General features: G+C 44.5%; 1 protein-coding gene across 4 annotated transcripts in view; it reads right to left on the bottom strand.

Moving 5' to 3' along the window:
* The window catches only part of tmem255a (transmembrane protein 255A), a 108,928-nt gene extending 86,291 nt beyond the window's left edge, over positions 1–22,637 (bottom strand). For 2 of the 4 annotated variants that reach the window (XM_063061446.1, XM_063061447.1), the window contains exons 1-3: positions 22,395–22,616; positions 22,080–22,222; positions 6,989–7,051 (exon numbers count right to left, since the gene is read on the bottom strand). In XM_063061446.1, coding sequence (XP_062917516.1) covers positions 6,989–7,051; positions 22,080–22,222; positions 22,395–22,449 — 261 coding nt within the window. In that variant the 5' untranslated portion in view covers positions 22,450–22,616. Of the gene's footprint in view, positions 1–6,988; positions 7,052–22,079; positions 22,223–22,394 lie in introns of all 4 variants that reach the window. The other 2 variants (XR_010019618.1, XM_063061448.1) reach the window with 2 other exon arrangements.
* Positions 22,638–24,336: the final 1,699 nt, after the last annotated feature.

Genomic DNA, 24,336 nt, shown 5'->3' with positions numbered 1-24,336 from the left:
CCAAGTGTTGACATTGTTTCTCTTTCAATAAATGCCACCTCCTCTGCCGACTGCTTCCAGCCTGGTTTTATTTCATGTTACCAGCATCTACTGTGTTTTTTAAATTAATTATTTTCAGACTGGATTTTAATCATATTCACTTCATCCTATAACATTCTTCTTCAATACACCAGATTACAACTATCTAGGGCGGCACTATAGCGTAGTGGTTAGCGTAATGCTTTAAAGTGCCAGCTGTATATTCCCATCACAGTATGTTCTCCCCATGACCACATGGGTTTCCTCTGGGTGCTCTGGTTTCCTCCCACATTCCAAAGATGTAGGAGTTAAGGTTAGTAAGTTGTGGGCATACTTTGTTGGTACCAGAAGCAAGGTAACAGTTTATGGGCTGACCCCAGCACATCTTGTTCTGTGTTGGCCGTTGACCCAAGCAATACATTTCACTGGAGATTTCAGTGCACATGTGATAAAGCTAATCTTAATCTTTATATTAAAACCATTGGATATAGGCACAGAATTAGGCCACTCGGCCCATCTAGCCTGCTCTGCCATTCAATCATGGCTGATTTATTTTCCCTCTCAGCCCCAGTCACCTGCCTTCTCCCCATATCCCATCATGCCCTGACAAATCAAGAATCTATCAAGTTCTGCCTTAAATATACCCAAAGACTTGGTCTCCACAGCAACATATTTCATTGATTCACCGCTCTCTGGCTAAAGAGATTCCTCTTCAGCTCTGTTCTAAAAGGATACCCCTCTATTCTGAGGCTGTGTCCTTTAGTCTTAGATTCCCCCACTATAAGAAACATCCTCTCCACATCCACTCTATTGGGGCCTTTCAACATTCACAGGTTTCAATTAGGTCACCTCTCAGTCTTCTGAATTTCAGTAGGAGGCCCAGAGACATCAAACGCTCCTCATATGACAAGTGAACTTCCTTTAAACCCTCTGCAGTTTCAGCACATCCTTGCTAACATAAGGGGCCCAAAACTGCTCACTATACTTTAAATGAGGCCTCACCAGTGCTTTATAAAGCTTCAACATTACATCCTTGCTTTTATATTCTAGTCCTCTCGAGATCAATGCTAACACCGCATTTGCCTTCCTCACTACTGACTTATCTTGCATATTAACCTTTAGGGATCCCTGCACAAGGACTCCCAAGTCCCCTCACATCTCAGATTTTTTTTAATTTTTTCTCCGTTTAGATAATAGTCAACCATTTTATTTCTTCTACCAAAGTGTATGACCACATACTGTATTCCATCTGCCTCTTCTTTGCCCATTCTCCTACACTGTCTCAGAACTTCCATGTCTCTCTTCTTCCTCAAAATTACCTGCCGCTCTACCTACCTTTGTATGGTCCACAAATTCAGCCACAAAGCGCTCAATTCCATCATCCAAGTCATCAACAAATAACGTTAAAAGAATCGGTCCCAACACAGACCCCTGTGGAACCCCACTAGTCACCAGGAGTCAACCAGAAAAGGCCCTCTTTATTCTCACTCTTTGCCTCCTACCAATCAGCCAATGCTTTACCCATGCCAGAATCCTTCCTGTGACACCACGGGCTCGTTGCTTGTTCAGCAGCCTCCTTGAGAATATTGAGACCAAGATTCTTCTTTTTTATGTTATGAATGCCCAGCATCTCAAGGCCTGTCCATGAGCCTTAGACATTCTCCAGAACAATGATCAACACGCTGAACTGAAGGGAAAATTTTTAGCAGTAATGTTGGCCAAGATGCCACAAAGTCACAGTCTGCGCAGGAGGACCTAGAGAATACGATGAGTGTTCACTGCCTCCTTCAAACGATTACCCCCATTAGAAGACAAAATCCAAACAGCAGGCCTAAGTTTGAATCAAAATAGAGGCTCAGTGTTCCAACTCCAAAATGGGAATATTGTTACAAAAGATAAATGGAAATAAAATAACTCTTTCTGGACCACCGCTGATTGTTATTTTACCATTCATAGGACATTTACAGAATTTATGCCAACCCTTCAGTAACAGCCATTTACCAGAATAATCATTGTATTCCACTATAACAATAACTTACCCTTATATCTTCTTTCATAATAGCCTTGTTTAAAAATTCATCCGCCATCAATCCACCTTATGGACTCTTATATCTGCACTAGTGCCAAAAGGAATTTGTAAAATAACATTTAACCCTCATTAGTAAACTAAATAAATTTCTTAAGGGAAGAGGTGAAAGTATTAAGAGAATCATTGATTACGCCTACTGCTCCATCATACATTTGTTAAGACTTTTAAAAGCTTGTGAGTGGGAAATTAAAGGATATCACTTTAATAAACTCACGCATCTACTGTGATGATACACAAGGAGGCCATTTGGCCCATCATATTCGTGTTGGTTTCTAGAAGAGCAATCCCATCAGTCCCATTCCCTTGAACCTCTGAAACCATGGTACCTCACACATACCCATTAACTCCACTTTGATTCTTTTTGCTTTAATGATAAGAAGGAAATTTATAGTCACCAATTAACCCACCAGAGATGGCGGAGCAACATCTGGACAAAAACTATGCAGTCACAGAGAGAATGTGTAAGTTCCCCACATTGGTCAGTGTATGGAACGAGCTGCTAGGGGAAGTAGCTGAGGCCGGTACATTAAGAACATTTAAAAGGTACTTGGACAGGGACATAAATAGGAAAGGCTCAGAGGAGTATGGGGCAAATGGGAATCATCTTAGATAGGAACCTTGACTGGCCTGGACCGGTTGGGACAAACAGCCTGTTTCTATGCTGTGTGATTCTATGGTGATACAGGAAGTTATTTGTCTAAAGCAGGGGTTCCCAGCCTGAGGTCCTCAGTTGGTGGTAGGGGCTCAGGGCATAAAAAAAGTTGGGAACCCCTGATCTAAAGGGCTTTTTCTCCTCTGATGACTGCTTTGTGACGATTATGTGAATGGGTTTTAAACACGTTTCCAAACACAAAAGAGGATGTGAAGTCAGATTGTCAATGCCTTCTATTATGAGAGAGACTGAATTCAGGAGCTGCATGTACGGTGTTCATTTCCTTACCTAAAAAAGGATGTATTCCCCACTGAAGGCTCCAGAAATGGATTTAGAAGAATGAGAGGAGGTCTCATTGCAAGGATGATGTTTCTTCTGAGTGAGGAGTGAAGAAACATGGGTCACAGTATCGGAATAAGACCTTAAGACATAGGAGCAGAATTAAGCCATTTGGCCCATCGAGTCTGCTCTGCCATTCCATCACGTCTGATTTATAACAAGGGGCAAGTCATCTGGAATGAGAATTCTGAACCTGGGTGGAATTGGAGGCTTAGTCACTGGGGCAAACCAAAACAGAGGTTGATCTGTTTTTGGATATTAATGGGTCAAGGGATTGGGGCTGTGTGTTAGAGGACAATGCAGGAAGGTAGTGCAAGGAGGAAGATTAGCTATGACCTTGATGAACATCACAACAGGCGCTAGAGACAAAATAGCTCCTGTGTCTTACACTTTTATGTTCTTAGATCTAGAAACACTCATACTGAATTGAGAAATTGGCTCCAATTTACCTACCTAATACTATAAATATACTCTACTTTTCACGCTATTTGTTAATGACCAGATGACTGAACTGAAGGCTTTGTAGACAAGTTTGCAGATGATACAAAGATGGGTGGAGGGTCAGGTAGTATTGAGGAAGCAGGGAGTTTTCAGAAGAAATTGGACAGATAAGGAGATTGGGCAAAGGAGTGGCAAATGGAATATTGTGTCAAGAAGTACTTGGTCATGCACTTTAGCAAAAGGAATAAAGGCATAGACTATTTTCTAAATGAGGAGAAAATTCAGAAACCAGAGGTGCAAAGGGACTTGGAAGCCCTAATGCAGGATTCCTTAAATGCTAACTTGTAGGTCAATTCCGTAGTAAGGAAGGCAAATGGAATGTTAGCATTCATTACCAGAGGACTAGAATATAAAAGGATGCAACGCTGAGACCTTATAAGGCATTGATCAGACCACATTTGGTGTACAGCAGACAGGTTTGGGCCCCATATCTAGGAGTGGATGTGCTGGCAGTGGAGAGGGTCCAGAGGAGGTGTAAGAAAATTACTCCAGAAATGAAAGGGTTAATTATGAGGCGTGTTAATGGTTCTAGGCCTGTATTTATTGGAGTTTAGAAGAATGAGGTGGGGGATCTCACTGAAAGCTACAGAATATTGAGAAACCTCTACAGAATGGACATGGAGAGGATGTTTCCAATAGTGGGTGAGTTTAGCCTCAGAGTAGAAGGATGTACCTTTAGAACAGAGATGAGGAGAAATTCCTTTAGATAGAGGATGGAGATTCATTGCCACAGACAGCTGTGGAGGCAAGTCACCGGGTACATTTAAAATGGAGATTGAAAGGTTCTTGATTAGTAAGAGCATCAAATATTATGGGAAGAAGAGAGGTGAATGGGGTTGAGAGGGATAATAAATCAGCCATGATTGAATGGCTGAGCAGACTCAATGGGCTGAATGGTCTAATTCTGCTCCTATGTGTTATGGTCTAAAATGAACACTGAAGCCTATTGAAGAAGTGGTCTTACCCCCCGTCAATGCTTTGTCCCTTACTGCGGCATAAAGCCTTTGGAGGAATTAATTTGTCCTTCAGTGCTTGTACTGAAACTTATGTGAGCATCAGCTACCTTTTGTGCTCCCTGACATTCACCTGCACTGACTTCAGTCGGGCCAGATTTGCAGTAATTAGTACACCAGCTGTTGGCACGCTCGCACACTGCTGAGACAAATGTTCTCCCCTTCTTCGTGATGCTGCCAGTTTGTCTCAGGAGGAAATAAAAAGGAAAGACGTACACAGGAAGCCCTCAAACTGCTCTCTCACTCAACAGCAACACAGGTTAGAGGATATGTGACTACAGCTCAAGTGAACTAGGTGAAGATTTAAAAATACAGGTGGAGAATAAAGAAGAATTGCTCAATCTATGCTGAGTTTAAAGCTTAGGTAGAGTCGTAGAACACAACATCACGGAAACAGGCCCTTTGGCCCATCTAGTCCATGCCAAACTGTTATTCTGCCTGTTCCTATTGTCCCTCATCCTGATCATAGCCAGCCATATACTTATCCAAATTTCTCTTAAATGTTGAAATGGAACCCAAATCCACCAAAGCCACTGGCAGCTCACCATCCTCTTGAGTGAAGTTCCTCCCAGATTCCCTTTCAATATTGCACATTTAACCTATGACCTATCACTTACGCCTCTCACAGCCCAACGCCATGTCCCTGTTGTGAGAGGTGAAAGTGGGTAAGGTAGCCAACAGGGCTCTGGCGAAGCTGTATAGGACAATCCCCTGTACAGTGGATGCAGTGGACTACAGAAACATTGATGAACTCCAACCATACCACTGACCTCACAGGACGATGGAGATGGGGGCTCATTGATGGACTGGGAGCTAAGGGCCCAAGTAAAGTAACCTTATAATTTTGTATACTATTAATTCTCCACTCATCATCCTACTCTCCAGGGAGCAAAGTCCTAACCTGTCCATGTAGCTCAGTTTCTCAAGTCCCGGCAACATAACATCCTTGGAAATTTTCTCTGTACTAGAGGGGCGGAGCTACAATGGCTTTCGACAGTGATTCTTTCCAGTTCATCTGCAAAAACAGCTTAATTTCTGCCTTTACTGTCTCTCTTTTCTCTTTTCAGGCTGGTTGGAGTCCTGGCGAAGACTGTGACCTGGAGCTACATGCAAACTTTGGTTCTTCAGGGCGTTAGGACCCGCCCCCAGTGGCTCATAGCCGGCCATTTTTTGATATCCGAATGAAGCAGAATAGAAGACAAGCAGGCCTTCGGAGTTCCTAGCCTTCAGGGCCCTGGGAACGAGCCGATTCTAAGCTGGTGCCACTGACTGAACCATCATGGGAGAAGACAGAACATCGGGAGCAGCAGGTCAGCTGTGAGGGCTCTGTCCTCGGCGAATTGAATTCATTCATATTTTCATTCATATTCCCTCTCTCTCCCTCTCCCCCCCTCCTCTCCCTCTCTCATTCATTGGTGGGGGCTAGCTTGTTGCCAATTCTCGAGTTGCAGCACTCGGGGAAAAAAAGCAAAGCGGCAGACTTTAACACCATAATCAGTGAGTTGTTTGTCTTAGTTGATCTCCCCTCTCACTGCGAAAGGGGATACCTCCCTGTCCCTTTATTGGGGAGAGAGAGAGAGAGAGACTGTGGCATGTCGAATTGTTGGGTGAATGATTAGTTTTCGTTGTACTGCAGATCATGGTCCTTATTGCTTGCTTGGTGTGTAAGGGGTGCTGATGGTTTTTGTTTTGCTGAAGTAATTGCAGAGGAGGGGGTCATTGCTCTGCTGCTGCTTGTGGCTGGGAGGGAGGAGTGGGGGGGGCTTTGGGGTTCTAATGGTTTTACTGTCACTCATTCTTTGGGACACTCTCCTGTTCTTGTGGATGTCTGTGAAGAGCAAGAATTTCATGTTGCATAGTGTTTGCATTCCCTGATACTAAATGGAACTATTGGAAGACTAGGTCAAACAGCACAGAAACAGGCCCTTCGTCCCATCTATTCCATGCTGAAACTATTTAAACTGTCTACTCCCATTGACCTGCACCGGGACCATAGCCTTCCATATCCCTACCATCCATGTTCCTATCCAAACTTTGCTTAAATGTTGAAATCAAGCTCACGTGAACCATTTGTGCTGGCAGCTCGCTCCACACTCTCATGACCCTCTGAGAGTGTCTTTCAGTCTTTACTCTGTACTCTTTCAATCTTATCGATATCTTAACAGAACTATGCTCCTCTCCTTTCAATTCTGCCCCTTTTAGATGTGTAACCAATTCTCATGGGACAGCAATTGAAGAAATGTGCGTTAAAGGGCCAAATCCCCTGATAAATATTCACTCACGTTTACTTTACCGCGCTCTAATGTGGTTGTCAGAAACACATGTACTGGAGCAAATGTGTCTTAACACTATTTCAACAGGAAACCATAAACTCACCATCTGTCGTTTATTTTCAAGTAGATTTGACCCGATCAGTCCCAGAAATGATCCGAAACCAAGCTGTAAGTGATTTAACAGAAAATCCATGAGAAGAATGCTGTATGAAAAAAATAACAGTCAAAACTACAGCTTCAGTAATTCTTTCAGGCTAGAAGCTCTTTTGCTATGCATGTTTGCATTCCAAATCAATGACAAAACTAATAGCAAGCAGATAAAAATCTGATTCAGCGCAATTCCTAGTGGAAAAATTAGAGACATTCATGGTGCAAAGACAATCTGGATAAGTGTGAGGTGATACGTTTCTTTCGGCACAGCCTCAGATGGTGACAAAGTGGCGTACAGAAGTGAGACAGATGGGCTTGTTAAGTGGCAACAACAACCTTGCACTCAGCTTCAGGAAGACCAGGGAACTGATTGTGGACCAGGAGCAGGAAGCTGAAGGAGCTCTCAGTGAGGAGTCAGTATTGGAAAGGGTGAGGAGCTTCAAGTTCTGGTGTTTCAACATCTCTGGAGACCTACTGTATCCTGGGCCCAACACATTGATGCAAGAGGGCACAACCAACAGCTCTATTTCATTTGGGGTTTGAGGAGATTTGGTATGTCACCAAAGATTCCAGCAAACTTCTACAGGTAAATCACGGAGAGCATTCTAACTGATTGCATCGCTGCCTGGTCACTGCACAGGGTCAGAAAAACCTGCAGAGGGTTGAAAACTCAACCAGCTTCATCATGGCCACTAGCCTCCGCAGCACTGAGGACATCTTAAAAGGGCAGCATCCATCATTTAGGACCCCCACCTCCCAAGGCATGTTCTATTCTTATTACTACCGTTAGAGAGGAGGTACAGGAGCATGAAGACACACATTCAGTGTTTTAGGAAAGACTTCTTCCTCTCCACCATCAGATTTCTGAAGAGACAGTGAACCCATGTACAATTATAGGAGACAGAGTATATAATCAATGTTTATTTCTCAGGGTGGACATCACTCTCCTCTCCTATCAGATTCTTTCTTCTTCAGCCCTTTACCTTTCCCACCTATCAGCTTGTAGTTCTCACTTCACCTCCTCTCTCCCTCTCTCTCTCTCTCTCTCCCACCTTCACCCTCACCTGACTTCACCCATCATCTGCCAGCTTGTTCTCCTTCCCCTCTCTCCCACACCCTTCTCGTTCTGGCTTCGACCCACTTTCTTCCCAGTCCTGGCGGAGGCCCTCGGCCCAAAACGTCGACTCTTTGTTCCTCTCCTTAGATGCTGTCCGACCTCCTGAGCTCCCCCAGCATTCTGTGTGTGTTGCTCGAGATTTCCAGCATCTGCAGAATCTCTGTGTTTGCGTCAGATTAGGTTTAAGCTGAGAGACAGAAAGTTTAATCAGATTTGTGAGGCAAGTTTTATTTTTACACAGAGGGTGGTAGGTGCCTGGAGAGATGGTGGAAGCAAATACAATATTTAAGAGGCATTTAGACAGACACACGAACAGGCACAGGATGGAGGGAGATGGATCGAAGGGATTGGTTTAAGATGGGCTGGAGACCATTGGCTGAAGGGTCTGATCCCTTGTTGTACTGTTCTATGTTCTAAGAAGAGACTACATGGCCCATCATATCCGTGCTGGCCAACAATGAAACTACTGAAACCAATTGCACTTCCCAGTTCTTGCTCTGTGGGCATGCAGGTTACCGTAGGACAGCCTGGTACTTGTTCCATGTGATGAAGGTTCCTGCCTCATTTGCCATTTCAGCCCACGTTCCAGACTGCCAAGGCCATAGGCATTTTTTATCATCAGCTCTCTTCCTATCATAGAACCATAGAGCAGTACAGCATAAAAATAGGCCTTTCCGCCCATCTAGTCAGTGCTACCTGCACCCAGCCCACAGGCCTCCATACCCCTCTCATCCATGTACACTACCTATCCAAACATCCTCTAAATGTTACAATTGAACTTTCAGCCATCACTTCCACTGGCAGCTCATTCCATCCTCTGTGCCAAATTCCCTCTCAGATTCTCCTTCAATATTTTACCTTTCGCCCTAAAACTATGACCTTTAGTTCTAGTCTCACCGCAACCTGAGGTGAAAAAGCTTGCATGTGTTAACCCTATCTATACCCCTCATAATTTCATATACCTCGATAAAGTCACCTCTTAATTCCCTGTGGTCCAGGGAATTAGATCCTAAACCTGTTCCACCATTCCCTACGACTCAGGTCCTCAAGCCCTGGCAACATCCTTATAGATGTTCTCTACACTCTTTCAATCTTATTGATCTCTCTCCTGTAGAATTGCACACAATACTCCAAATAATGCCTTACTAACATCTTATACAACTTCAACATCACATGTCAACTCCTGTACTCAAAACCCTGATTGACGAAGGCCAGTGCCAAAAGCTCTGTTTATGATCCTATCTACCAGCGATTCTTCCAATTATTCTTATTTTGAATCAGTCAGCTCGTCTGGTAAAGGAAAAATGTAATCCCTAATTAGATGAAGGATCTTTTTAAGTAACTACATGGAACGGTTTAACAACCTTCTGCAAATTAAGTTTTCCTGCTTAAATGCACTCTGATGTCCTGCAGCTCTCTGAAGCAAATGAAAAGAGACATCCTCATATCTGGTTTTACTTATATTCCATGATTGCCTCACATTACAAATTCTCACAATTTTTCATTTAAAATTCCTGTGCCTTGGATGTCATTCCCACCTGCTACTCCTAGGGAAGAATTAACCCCCAGTCAGTCTCCGTTGTGGCCTGAATGAGACTCAAAGACAGTTCAACGTTAATACCTTCCACTCAGACACCTGGAACTAAAGAGGGGCTACACTTCTGAAAAATGTTTACAATGCAACGATGTCTTCCATAACATCATGTGATACATTTCAGTGACATACACCCATCTTCCACCTAAAGGTGAGCGTTAATGTTAATTAAAATGTGTAACTATTTCTGATTAGATGTTCCCTACTTATGTTGTAAAATACATCTTTTCGCCATTAAAGTAAGAAATGCAATCATTCTACGGGCTGAAGGGGAAAGATTACTAGAAATTTTAGGTAGTCCAAAGATAGCAGTAATAGGGTGAGGAGAGATATCTATATTTAATACCTTAGAAATAATATTGAAAATATCTCTCCAAAAAGTTTCCAAAGTAGGGCAAGACCAAAACATATGAGTTAAAGAGGCTATCTGCCCCGAACATCTATCACAGAAAGGATTAATATGCGAGTAAAAACGCGCTAACTTATCTTTGGACATATGTGCTCTATGCACCACTTTAAATTGAATTAGGGAATGTTTAGCACAAATAGAGGAAGTATTAACTAATTGTAAAATCTGCCCCCAATCATCCACAGAAATGGTAAGCCCCAATTCCTGTTCCCAATCTACCCTAATCTTATCAAATGGAGCTTTCCTGAGTTTCATAATAATATTATAAATCATAGCCGATGCACCTTTCTGACATGGATTAAGGTTAATTATCGAATCTAAAATATATATAGGAGGAAGCTTAATGCTCCAACTACCTTTTTTTGGTTTTCTCAGACGATTTTATGTTTGAATCTGGAGAAAATTAGAAGTAACCTTCATGATTCTTCATTTAAATTTGAACAGATTTGGGGACCTTTTATTCGATATTTTCATTTAATGTAATATTTACCCTTCTTGTTTTTTTTTCACTGTTTTAATGGAGGTCGGGATTGAGGACGTGATTTTAAGTTTAACTCTGTTTGGTTTCAAGTTAGCCCATTGCTTTGCTTTGCTTTTAGTTAGTTGCACGGTGGGTTTTTTTTTGGGGGTTTTTTTTTTCTTTTTTTTCCATTGATATATATAAAATCTAGTATACTATTATGTTATTTTGGTTTCTTATGCTTAAATTACATTGTTTGTAGTATTTTCTTTTTGGTATTGTTATCTTTTGGAATTTTATTATACTTTAACATTGTATTAATGTTTATATGGCTTACCTTTTTTGTATACTTACTCAATAAAAAGATTTAAAAAGAAAGAAAGATGTTCCCTACTTATACATTTTTTTAAGAAGTTGACAGCAATTGTTAAAGATTGGTTAAAATCTGGCCAATAATTGGTATCACTGATCTTTTCACCATAAGGACCATGAGACAGAGGAGCAGAATTAGGCCATTTGACCCATTGTTATTCCGTCATAGTCGACTTATTTCCCATCTCAACCCCATTCACCTGTCTTCCACCAATAACCATTGACACCCTTACTAATCAAGGATCTATCAACCTCCACTTTAAATACACCCAACTACTTGGCCTCCACAGCCGTCTGTGGCATTGAATTCCACAGATTCACTGGCTTGTGGTTAAAGAAATTCTTCCTCATCTCTGTTCTAAAGGGACATCCTTCTATTCCCTCTGGTCATAGACCCCCCCCCTCCCCCACTACAGGAATCATCCTCTCCACATACACTTTATCCAGGCCTTTACTGTCTAATTTTAATCACAGATTGAGACAGATATTATAGAAGTGAATTGACACAGTGCACGCTGCTTCCTCGCTCAGATCATATATCACATAAGCAGCAAAGGCTGCAATTTCTGCCTCCTCGCAGGACATCAGATGTTACTAGGTGTTGCCAGCCTTCGCAACGTACTGCCAAACAGGAACAGCACGGGGTCAGAAAATATCCTACACTCCCTCCCCCTTAATCTACAGTCTCAGTCCACATCTGTCATAGCAGTGGATGTTTCCAGCAGCTTCCTGACAAGAAAAAAAGAGAATGGAAGGAACGTCCTGCATCTTAACCCTTGTAGATTCAGATTCTAATTCAGAGTTATTTGTCACATGAACATCGTAACATACAGTGAAATGCGTCATTTGTATTAACAACGAACACAACCAAGGATGTGCTGGGGGCAGCCGCACATTCCGCCACCAACATAGCATGCCTACTATGTTCAGCAGAGCAACACAAGCCACAGCAACAGTAACAACAAGAGAACAGCAGCAAAACAACAACAACAACAGTAAAACAAGTCTCTTTCCTCTATCCCACTCAGACACACAGACAGGCTTCCAGCTCCAGGACAAGCCTTCAGTGCAAGTCTTGCTTCCCTACAAAACTACAAAAAACAGCTTTAAATTATTCTTATCTGAAAAGGAGGATGTGCTGGAACTGGAGACGATCCAGAGGAGGTTAGTAAGATTGACCCCAGGAATGAACGGGTTAACAGGAGTCTTTAATGGCTCTAGGCCTTTTTAGAAGAATATGGGGAGGAGGGATCTCTTTGCCAATCCATTGAATATTGAAAGGTCTAGATACAGTGGATGTGGAGAGGAAGTTTCCGTTAGTGGGGGAGTCTCAGACTAGAGGGCACAGCCTCAGAATAGAAGGATGTCCCTTTAGAAGAGATGAGGAGGAATTTCTATAAACAGGAGAAATTCTGCAGATGCTGGAAGTCCAAAGGAACACACACAAAATGCTGCAGGAACTCAGCAGGTCAGGCAGTTCCTATGAAAATGAGTATAACAGTCGATGTTTTGGGCCGAGACCCTTCTTCAGGTGTAATTTCTTTAGCCAGAGGGTGATCAATCTGTGGAATTCATTGCCACAGACAGCTGAGGTGGTCAAGTTATTGGGTATTTTTAAAGTGGAGTTAGATAGGTTCTTGATAGCAAAGGCGTCAAAGGTTACGGGGAGAAGGCAGGAGACTGGAGTTGAGGAGGATAAAAAAAATCAGACATGATTGAGTGGCAGAAGACTTGATGGGCCAAATGGCCCAATTCTGCTCATATGTCTTACAGTCACAGGCAGCCCAATGAACAGCCAAACCATCCATACTTGCTTCAGGGGTACAAGAGTGCACAGATTCTGATAAAGGGTTTTTGACCCTAAATGTCAACAATTCCTTTCCTCCCACAGACGCTGCCCGACCTGCTGAGTCTTCAGGCTGATAGTTTGCTGCTGCGGTGCTTTTCATCAGAACCCTGAAAGGCAGCTGCACCATACATATCCCGACTTAAACTGCGGGCTCACTTCTCTGCACTACACCCTCGTTTGCTTGCTTGCTTATTTATTAATTTAGCGTGTGTGCGCCTGCCTGTGTTCGTCCCTGCGTACGCGATGTTGGCGGACGATGTTTTTTTCATGCCTTTACAAGGTACGGAGCGAGAGAGAGACAGACTGCGTGGCTCACCACTCCTCACACAGACATTTCGCAGTATTTTCCCTTTATTTTACAGGGTCGAGTTGTGATCTCGACACTCAACCCGGCACGGATGGAAAGTGTACTCGGGAGCGGACCCGACTGGGTTTGAACCCGGGAACCTCCGTTCCAGAGTCCGGCGCTGATGTCATTCCGCCACCAGCCGGTCCACCCTTGCCTATTTATGAAATCATAGAGCACCATAGCTCAGGAGCAGGCTCTTTGCCCCACCTAGTCTGTGCCGAAATGTTAATCTGCCCCGTCCCAATGACCCGCATCTGAACAATAGCTCTACATACCTCTCCTATCTAGGTACTTAGCCACACGTCTCCTAAAACCCGCATCCACCACGTCTGCTGACAGCTCATTCCACACTCTCACCACCCTCTGAGAGAAGAAGTTCTCGTTCATGTTCCCCTTAAATGTTCCACCCAATTCTCTAATAAAAAAATAAGCATGCAAACTTAGAACATGGAACAGCACAGGAACAGGCCCTTCAGCTATAACGTTAATCAAAGTTCAAAGCAAATTTATTATTAAAGTACATAGGATTCTGGTTAGTTGGACCATCGGTTTAACAGGGCAGACACTTATCTGGAACAACTCTTGAAGAGCAAAAACCAATCGAGAAAATAGCCGGGATTCCCTTCATTTATTTGGGACACCACACCGTGTTTAGAGTGAACAGTTTTTAAATAAGAGTCAGCTGTGTGTACTTCTGTTCAAAAAGCAGGATTTTTTCACTGATAGGTGGCAAGAAATATGCATTAGAACAACTTGGAACTGATTTGCTCAGTGCGGTTTCCAGAATTTAGGCTTGGAGATATTAGAAATGGCCAGGAGTGAAAATGAAACAATTTCATTACTTCATCAGTTAGGAACTGCTAAAAACTTGAAGGTATCCACAATAACCTGGACTGTTACAATGAAAATGAAGATTTGGAGGATGCATCATTGAAAGCATTGTATGAAGGTAGTCCACTATCTGCACTAGGTGTCCGGGCTGATTTTGTTCATTTACAATCAATCAAAAGAACGCAGCAACGTACACTGAATTAATTCCTCTGGTGATAACTGTTAGGAAATAATAAACAGTTTTATTGTACTGTAGAGGTACTGGTAGTGTTCTAATTTGTTCTGTATTTTATTTAAATACATAATCTGTTGCTCAGTTAAACAGTAGTTTGTCTTTATCTCTTTTTAACTATTTCCATGAAACTTTGGTTAATTGGGGCAGCTGCTTAATTGGCTAAACTGTACTGTACTGATCCCAGTGTGTCCCAATTAATCAGAATCCACTGTATATATATATGTTACCATATACTACCTCGAGATTCACTTTCTTGCAGGCATTTACAGGAAAAATACAGAAATACAATGGAATTAATGTTAATACATAAAAAAGACTGGCGAACAAACAATGTGCAAAAGAAGACAAACTGTGCAAATAAAAAATAATGCTGGAAACATGTGTTGCACAGTAAGGACTCCATGAAAGTGAGTCTGTAGGTTGAAGAATTAGTTCAGAGGTGTGGTGAATTAAGTAATTCACACCGTATCAGAAGCCTGATGGTTGAAGGGTAATAACTGTTCCTGAACTTGGTGGTGTGGGACCCAAGGCTTCTGTATCTTACCCCACCCCCCAATGGTAGTAGCAAGAAAAGAGCATGGCCTGGATACTGATGGTCCTTAACGGTGGATGCACTGCATGTAAATTTACTCACTGGTGGGGAGCGTTTTGCCTGTGATGGACTGAGCTGTATCCACCACTTTCTGTAGTCTTTTCTGTTCCCGGGCATTGGTGATTCCATACCAGGCTGCAATGCAACCAGCCAAGATACTCTCCATTGTGCACCTATAGAGGTTCGTCGAAGTTTCTGGTGACATGCTAAACGAGTAAATGAGTAATTAAATGTGTAACTAAACTAATCCGTCTGCCTGCACGATGTCCATATCCCTCCATTCTCTGCCCACTCACATGCTTATCCAAAAACCTTTTAATCTCCACAACCACCCCTGACAGTGGATTCCAGGCACCCACCATACTGTGTAAAAATAAACTTCCCCTGCAATTCTCCTTACTCCCTCTCACCTTAAATGCATGCCCTCATTTCGACCCTGGGATAAAATTCAAGTTCAGTTTATTGTCATTCAACCATACAGTACTGTCTTCAGCGCCCTAGCACATACGTGCCTAAATCTTTTGCACAGTACTGCATTTGTCATCGTGGAGTGGACAATGAGTTTGTAAATCTGGAGGGAGCAAAGGATGTTAAGAATGGCAAGGGTGGAGTGCCATGGGAGGGGTGTGGGACAGGTGACAGAGAAGGGTACCAGTGGCGGGAGGTGCCGCAGGTGCAGATAAACAGGTCATGTTTTTTACGGAGACGTGGCTAAACAGTGATGTCCCAAACAACGTGGTGAAACTGGGAGTGCACACGGTTTTCAGGGCTGACAGAGCTGCAACAGCGACAGGTAAAAGTAGGGGAGGTGGTTTATTCATCTACGTGAATCCATCATGGTGTACTAACTCTACCATTGCTGACACCTTTTGCTCTGCTGATCTGGAATACCTGATTATTCCAGATTATACCTTGAGAGTTTACATGCATCATTGCTGTCGCAGTTTATGTACCACCGGATGCTAAGACTAAAGTAGCCATGAAAGACCTCAGTGTCGCTATTAGCAAGCTGCAGACATTGCATCCAGACGAAGCCTTTATTGTTGATGGGGACTTTAATCATTGTAATCTACGTACCGTGCTTTCAAGATTTTACCAAAATGTATCACGCACCACAGGGGGTAATAAAACCTTAGATCACGTGGCTAATGTGGCTGACACTTACAAAGCCACTACCCTCCCCCACCTGGGACAGTCTGACCATCTTTCATTGTTTCTGCTCCCCAAATATAGCCCGGTCATTAACCGTGTGAAACCCACAATGAAGGCTATGACAATCTGGCTGGAGGGTGCTGACTCTGCTCTTCAGCACCAATTCTAGCAGCTGTCCATGCCACCACAGACTCTCAGATTAACATTGATTTATATACCAACTCTGTCCTTGAGCACATCAACAAGTGTGTAGATAGAGTGACATCACAAAAACAAATAAAAGTTTTCCCCAATCAGAAACCATGGATGAACAGAGAGGTTCGCCTCCTGCTCAAAACCAGAGATTCAGCCTTCAGGTCTGGAGACCGGGAGGCTTACAGCTCAGCCAGGGCCAACCTGAGGAGGGGAATTTCTCAGGCTAAATACACATACAAACAGAGAATCGAGGAGCATTTCAACTCCTCGGACCCCTGGTGCATGTGGCACAGCACACAGGTCATTAGAGACTTCAAACCACCTAGTACTGTGCCCCCTTCCAGCTCTGCTTCCCTCCCTGATGAGCTCAATTACCTCTACACTCGCTTTGACCGAGAGAACAAGGAGGTCACCCTCAAAGCGGATCTCCCACCTGGTGAACTGCCTCTCTCACTTTCCACCTCCACTGTTTACGCCACCCTGAGCAGGGTGAATGTACGGAAGGCAGCTGGTCCAGATGGAATACCTGGCCGTGTGCTCAGAGTCTGTGCAGGGCAGTTGGCCGGGGTCTTCATGGACATTTTCAATTCGTCCCTGGCACAGGCAGTTGTCCCCACAAGCTTCAAGATCGCCACCATTGTGCCAGTGCTGAAGCATTCCACTGCCACAGGCCTGAATGACTTCTGTCCAGTTGCACTCACCCCCATCATTGCAAAGTGCTTTGAGAGACTGGTTCTATCACATCTGAAATCCTGTCTGCCCTCTGCCCTGGACCCCCATCAATTTGCCTATCGCACCAACAGGTCTACAGAGGACACCATCTCTATGGCACTTCACTCTGCCCTGACCCACCTGGATAGTCCCAACTCTTACGTCAGAATGCTGTTCATTGACTTTAGTTCGGCATTCAATACTGTGATCCCCTCCAAGCTGATCACCAAACTTCGCCAGCTTGGTATCAGTTCATCCCTCTGCAATTGGACCTTGGACTTTCTGACTAGCAGACCCCAATCAATTAAGTTAGACAACCTCTCCTCCTCCACTCTCACCCTGAATACCAGCGTGCCTCAAGGCTGTGTGCTGAGCCCTCTTCTGTACTCCCTTTTCACCTATGACTGAATTCCCGTACATGGTTCTAACTCCATAATCAAGTTTGCAGATGACACCACGGTGGTTGGCCTGATCAGAGGGGATGACGAGATGGCCTACAGGGACGAGCTCCAGCACCTGGCCACGTGGTGTGTCGATAACAACCTGGCCCTCAACACCCAGAAGACCAAGGAGATCATTGTGGACTTCAGGCATGCTAGGAGCCACGCTCACGTCCCCATCTACATCAACGGAGCTGTAGTGGAGCGTGTATCAAGCTTCAAATTCCTTGGTGTCCACATTTCCGAGGATCTCACCTGGTCCCTGAACTCCTCCATCCTGATCAAAAAGGTGCAACAGCGCCTTTATTTCCTGTGGAGCATCAAGAAAGCTCACCTCTGTCCCAGGATACTGTCGGACTTTTACCGCTGTACCATTGAGAGCATACTCACCAACTGCATCTCAGTGTGGTATGGCAATTGTCCCGTATCGGACCGCAAAGCACTCCAGCGTGTGGTGAAACTGCCCAGTGGATTATCGGCACCCGATTGCCCACCATTGAGAACATTTACCATAAACTCTGCCTGGGCAGGGCGAAAAGCATTATCAGGGATGCATCTCACCCTAACCGTGGACTTTTTACTCTCCTCCCATCCAGTAGGTGCTACAGGAGCCTCCGCCCCCACACCAGCAGGCACAGGAAGCGCTTCTTCCCTGAGGATGTGACCCTGCTGAACCTCACATCACAGCGCTAAGCAGTATTGCACCCATATTGTACTGTCTCAGTACTTTTATTTTTGTGTGCTGTAGCACTTACTTTTTATTCGCAGTTATTTTGTAAATAACACTATTCTTCGCATTTCTGGTCGGATGCTAACTGCATTTCATTGGCTTTGTATCTGTACTCTGCACAATGACAATAAAGTTGAATCTAATCTAATTTAATCTAATCTAAACCCAGCCTTGAGATGCCAGGCTAGGTCATTTGATTCAAACAATTGATTTATTGATCATTACAGAATGTCTCTCTGGTGCTTCCTGCTCCCTCCCCTCTCCCTTCCCCTTTTCCCAACCATGATTCCCCTCTCCCTGCCCCCTTCCCACTCTCAATCCACAATAGAGACCCATTTCAGAATCAGGTTTATCATCACTCACATATGTCATGAAATTTGTTTTTTTTTGTGGGAGCAATACAGTGCAATACATAAAATTACTACAGTACTGTGCTAATGTCTTGGGCACCCTAGCTATATATACTGTATGCATCTAAGACTTTTGCACAGTACCACCAAACGAAACAACTTTCCTCCAGACCAAGGTGCACAACACAGTACATATAACTCACACGGAAAACACATAAAGTGATACTATTACAAATAAATTAACAAATAATAAGGAGCAAGTTAACAGTATAATGCTACTGGTGATGAGCCTTGGGTGGTGACAGGGAGTTCAGTAGTCTTACAGCCTGGGGGAAGAAGCTATTTCCCATGCTGACAGATCTGTCCTATGTTACTCCCTGCCTGATCGTGTGGATCAAAGAGATTGACGGACGATGGGAGCAATCATTGACAATGGTAAGTGACCTACGATACTGACTATCTATGCCAAACTGCTGGAAAGACTAAGCACTTCGGGCAACATCTGCAGAGAGAAAGAAACAGAATTAACTGTTCAGGTCAATGACCCATTATCGTAAACGAAAAGACAGAAACCAAACACGCTGAGAGGGATGGCGAAAGGCTTGTTAATTACAACTCATCAGGTTGCACCCAAGGTAAAAAATGGAAATGAGTGAGAAAAGCCCAACAACCCTTCAACTTCTGACAGCTGGCACCACCGTCACCTAGGTCATTTGGTTTCTCTAGTTTGCTCCCCTCCACAAATGAAATCCTGTTTTGATTTCCTAGTTTTGAGTAAAATAATTGACCTGTTTTTCTCTCTCCTCAGTTGCTGCTTCACCTGCTGAGTTTCCAGCACTTCCTTTTTGTCACACTGCCGTTTTGCCTTTCAATGTCATAGTTACCTCACGGTCACCAACTAATTCTGCCTCTCGTAAACTGACCGCTATGCCACCTCCATCTGCCCTCCCTCAGCACGTTAACGTGAAATGTACAATACCTGTGGATTCTGAACAGCCTTGCCTGCCATGTCTAATCTTTGACATCATTGCTGGCTTACCTTCCCAATTACTCACCTACTGTGACTCCTTCTTCCACCACTTTCCAAATGCTGCCTGCTTATATGATCACAAACCACGTCCTTGTTAGGCTTGGTGAAAAAGGCACCGTACCTCTGCATGCATCAGACCTTCAACCATTGTCTCTTCACCATTAAAATGTCCGCTAAGAGGAGATGGTTGTCGACCCACCCACCAGTACAAGCCTGTCCCACTTTCTGTCAACCCAAGTGCGCTGTAACTGATTACATGGTGCTCTGGCGGAGTATCAATGAATTCATTCAGCCCAAAAGGTGCCAGGCATCATGAAATCTTCCAACAACCCTTCCATTCCTTCTCCTCATGGTCTGGTTCCCTTTGAACATTAGTGGTAGGAGATCCCACGTTCTAACCACAGAAAAGCAAGTTTCTCCTAAATTCCTTTAAGAATTAATAGTACACTATTTATTAGTTAGACATTTACCCAATTGTTAAAATAGGATTACTTAAGTCATAAGACCATTTGACATAGCAGCAGAATTAGGCCATTCAGTCCATCGAGTCTGCTCTGCCATTCCATCATGGCTGATTTATTATGTCTCTCAACCCCATTCTTCTGCTTTCTCTCTGTAACCTTTGACATCCTGGCTAATCAAGAATCTATCAGTCTCTGCTTTAAATATACTCAATGATTCAGCCTCCAGTGGCAAAGAATTCCACAGATTCACCACCCTCTGGCTAAAGAAATTCCTCCTCATCTCTATTCTAAAGGGATGTCCTTCTATTCTGGGGCTGAACAGACTGGTCCTAGACTCCCTCACTCTGGGAAACATCCTCTCCACATCCACTCTATCTAGACCTTTCAATATTCGATAGGTTTCAATAAGATCCCCTTCATTCTTCTAAACTTCAAAGAATATAGGCCCACGCCTCCTATGTCAACCCTTTCATTCCCTTGATCAAGATGATCTTATTAAAACAGAATGTTCTGATTGGATTGGTAGGATGGACGCTGAGAGTATGTCTCCTCTTCTGCAGCACCTAGAATAATATAAAGTTAGAGTAATATAGCACAGAAACAGGCCCTTCAGCGCAACTCATTCTTACCAACCACGATGTCCAACTAAACACAGAGATCCTGCAAGTGCTGGAAATCCAGAGCAACACACACAAAATGCTAGACGAACTCAGCAGGTCATGCAACATCCATGGAGAGGAATAAACAGTCGACAATTTGGGCCCAGAGCCTTCACCAGGACTCATGTCGACTGTTTATTCCTCTCCACAGACACTGCCTGAACCGCTGATGTCCACCTAAACTGGGCCATTTGTCCACACTTGTCAAGTATTGGTTTCTGCTGCCTTGAGAACCCCCTCCTGCCCCTGCCATTCTCTCTTATCCCCTCTCCCATCAAGCGGAACATACAAAAGCTCGATTCTGCTGTTAAAATAACTCTCATACACTAATAGGTGACCTCTTGATCTCCCAATCCACCTTGTCCTGACCCTACCACTTTACTTATCTGCAATGCACGATCTGTGTAACTGCAACCCTCCACTCTGCATAGAGAGGGAGCAGTCCTGAAGAAGGGTCTCAGCCCGAAACGTCGCCGTTTATTCGTTTCCACAGACGCCGTCAGAGCGGCTGAGCTCCAGTATTCTGTGTGTATTGCTTTATAGTCTGCATTGTTTGCTTATTACTGCCTCAAATGTAATTATGTACAGCATGACTGGTCTCAGTAGCACGCGCCACAAAAGACTGAGTACATGTGACAGTAATAATCCAACACCAATCCGTGTACAGTACCTGTCCAAATGTCTTTTAAATGCTATAATTCTACCTCCCTCAACCACTTCCTTTAGCAGTTCATACCATATACCACCACCCGGTGCGAAGACGTTGTCTCTCAAGCCCGATAGATCTTTCCTCTCTCACCTCAAACCGAGGTCCTGCAGTTTTTTTTAAAAATAAAATATTATTTCCCATCTGCACATTCACCGTATCTATCCCTCATCATCTCCGTGGCGTCGCCTCCTCAGCCTCCTGGGCTCGATGCAGTGAAGTCCCAGCCTGCCCAACTTCTCTCTCAGGTCCTAGAGTTCTGGCAACTTTCGTGTGACTTCTTTGCGCTCCTTCCAGCTCGATTTCTCATTCAACCCGAGTGCGCGTGTACCGGACATGAGGAGTTCAAGGCACGTCGTAAAACTTCCCCGCACTTTTAAGGCGTTCTAACAGTTAACCCACACTCATCATCTTAGTAACCGCGTCTTCTGCTCCGCCATCGGGTTTGTGAACGGTCCATGAACCCATGAACCCTACCTGACCATCCCTCCTCTGCACTATTTACAGTATTTATGTTTGTGGCTTATAATTATGTTATGTCTGCTGCCCCAAAGAGATGGACTGGAGGAGGTCGGGGCTGTGCTGTGTTCTATGTAGAAGCAAGTTTCACGGCGAATGTCAGTGATGATAAACCTGATTCTAAAGGAAAACGGAAAGATTGTACCTGTCGTGGCTGCGCTGGTCATCAGACTGAGCGATAACAACCCGCGCAATCGTAACAGTGAACGCCGAATACCGCCGATAATTCCACCCCCCCCCCCCAACAGCGGTCGCTCCTTAGTCCAGATCCAATACTTACAATAACCCCTGGGTAGTATCCTCCGACCGATACATTCAGGGTCCGTGTGGTGGCTGCCAAGCCCACAGTCAGAATTAACACCGAGGCGATGAGAAGGGCGCCGCTCACCAGCAGAGAGGCTCTCTTTCTTTTATTGAACAGCCCTGCAAAGAGACGGCACTCTTTAAAGCAGAAGCCAGGCAGCAGTGACAGCGGTTATATGCGCGGAATGCAAATTGCACTGGAGGGGGGCACTTGTCTGTTCCCGTGGAAGGGGGTGCAGTCGTGCACAGTGCCCGGGGCAGATCTCACCTTGCAGGCTGCCGTTCAACCTACCTACTGAGTCGTGCAGTGTTAATCCACTCGCTTGCTGAGTCAGAGACTGCTGCATACTGAAGCCCGCCGAACCCTGAGGGCTTACCCAGAGCCTCAGGCCGCCGGGAGCGCGCAGCGGGCATGCACGTCGCCTGCCCCCGCTGGATCAGCGCATCGGGCGAATGGGGACGGCAGACCGCACGGTCCGATTCCGCCCCGGTCACTGTTTACTCGCGCCCGCACTGCCGTGCTGGCCGCTGGCGTGCGCGCATGCGCCGGGAGCCCCGTGCGCCGGGGCACAGCGCGAGCTCCCGGGGCTGGGGCGCTTTGGGACTCACTTCAGGGCAAGATGCAAATGCAAAAGAGACACCTTCCCTTATTCCCGAGTCCCTGTACTGGCAAGAATAACCTTCTCCTGATTGCTTTGCTCATTGAAATTTCCTATGGCTTTGATAGGCCGGTTCAAAATGCCACATTCGCAATTGTAAATATGTTCATCCTAGCACACAGTACTCAGGAAACTAATGGGCTGCCGAATCTTCTATAAATTAAAATCTGAAATGGGAATTGCAATGATTGGCAGAATGGTTGCTACTCATTAAAGGAATAGTACAAATATTCCACAATGCGTTTACTTCAAGCAACTTTATTCAAAGCATCTTTAGTGCAGGGATGGATCCAGCCATTCAAGGGGTTTAAATATTGTTCTTAACTTGTGGTGTTGTTTTTCCGGCGCATCCTGAGCGGAGCCTCCTTTCATCCTGATGATGCTCGCACCACGTGCTAGCAAAGGGAATTCCAACTGAGCTGAGGAAACGTGACCTACGTCCAAGTCCGAGTACTTAGAGGGGAACTTGGAGGTTACAATGTCCCCACAACATTGCCGCTCCGGACCTTGTCTGTAGAAGCGGTCACGGCGCAGCGAAATGTTTTGGACGTAACGTTGGTGAGTTGCTGCAGCGTGTCCGATCACTGCAGTAAAGCATTTTAAATGCAACAGTGTTCGGGATACATCGCCTTGCAATGACTACTCGTGTCAGTCCATTAGAGATTGATACGATGCATTTGAACCCTATGCCAATACCTGACTGAAGCTGAGCGTGAATACCCAATCGATTGTCAATCAGTCTAACTGTGTCCTTTTTCGAGTGTCATTCGCAAATGCACAAGCCCGGGACCGGTGTCGATTGTTCCAACGTATTCTCGACGAACTTTGTTGATGCTGTTCGGGAGCTGTGCAAATTTTCGCAGAGTACCCAGTCTCCTCTTGGCTCTTGTCGGTCATCACCGCGAAGCGCGATGGCGTGGTAACCTTCAAGACGTTGACCGTGGAGAGCTCGGCTCTGCCGTCACGAGTCAGCAAATGATGCAGACTTTCTCACAGCGATGGTTACATTTCAAATAAAAATCAAAAAGGTCCTGAAGAGCTCAAGAACGGAAAAAAACCTACAGACCTACCAGTCTGTCACAGGAAGAAGTCTCCCCTCCACTGAACACATTACAAGCAGCGCTACATCCACCATCAAAGACACCCACCATCCAGGCCGTGTTCTCTTCTCACCGCTGTCATCGCGACACAGGGAGAGAGTCCTGAAGAAGAGTCTCGGCCCGAAACGTTGACTGTTTACCCTTTTACCGCAGATGCTGCCTGACCTGCTGAGTTCCTTCAGCATTCTGTGTGTGTTACAGCTCCGACACCACCAAGTTCAGGAACAGTTTTGATAACCTCCGACACACCAACACCGATCTACTTCCACAACCAATGGACTCCTTTCAAAGAATCTACAACTCATGCTCTCAGCGTTTATTTATTTATCTATTTGTTTGTATATATCTTGCTTTTTGTATATTACACAGCTTGTCTTCTTTTGCACATTGGTTACTTGTCAGTCTTTGTGTGTAGTTTTCCATTGGTTCGATTCTATTTCTTTGATCTACTACGAATGCCTGCAAGAAAGTAAAT

The sequence above is a fragment of the Mobula hypostoma genome, chromosome 10, assembly GCF_963921235.1.
Source record: "Mobula hypostoma chromosome 10, sMobHyp1.1, whole genome shotgun sequence".
Lineage (NCBI taxonomy): Eukaryota > Metazoa > Chordata > Chondrichthyes > Myliobatiformes > Myliobatidae > Mobula > Mobula hypostoma.
The sequence above is the reverse complement of the archived record's forward strand: the minus strand, read 5'-3'. Positions and strand labels throughout refer to the sequence as shown.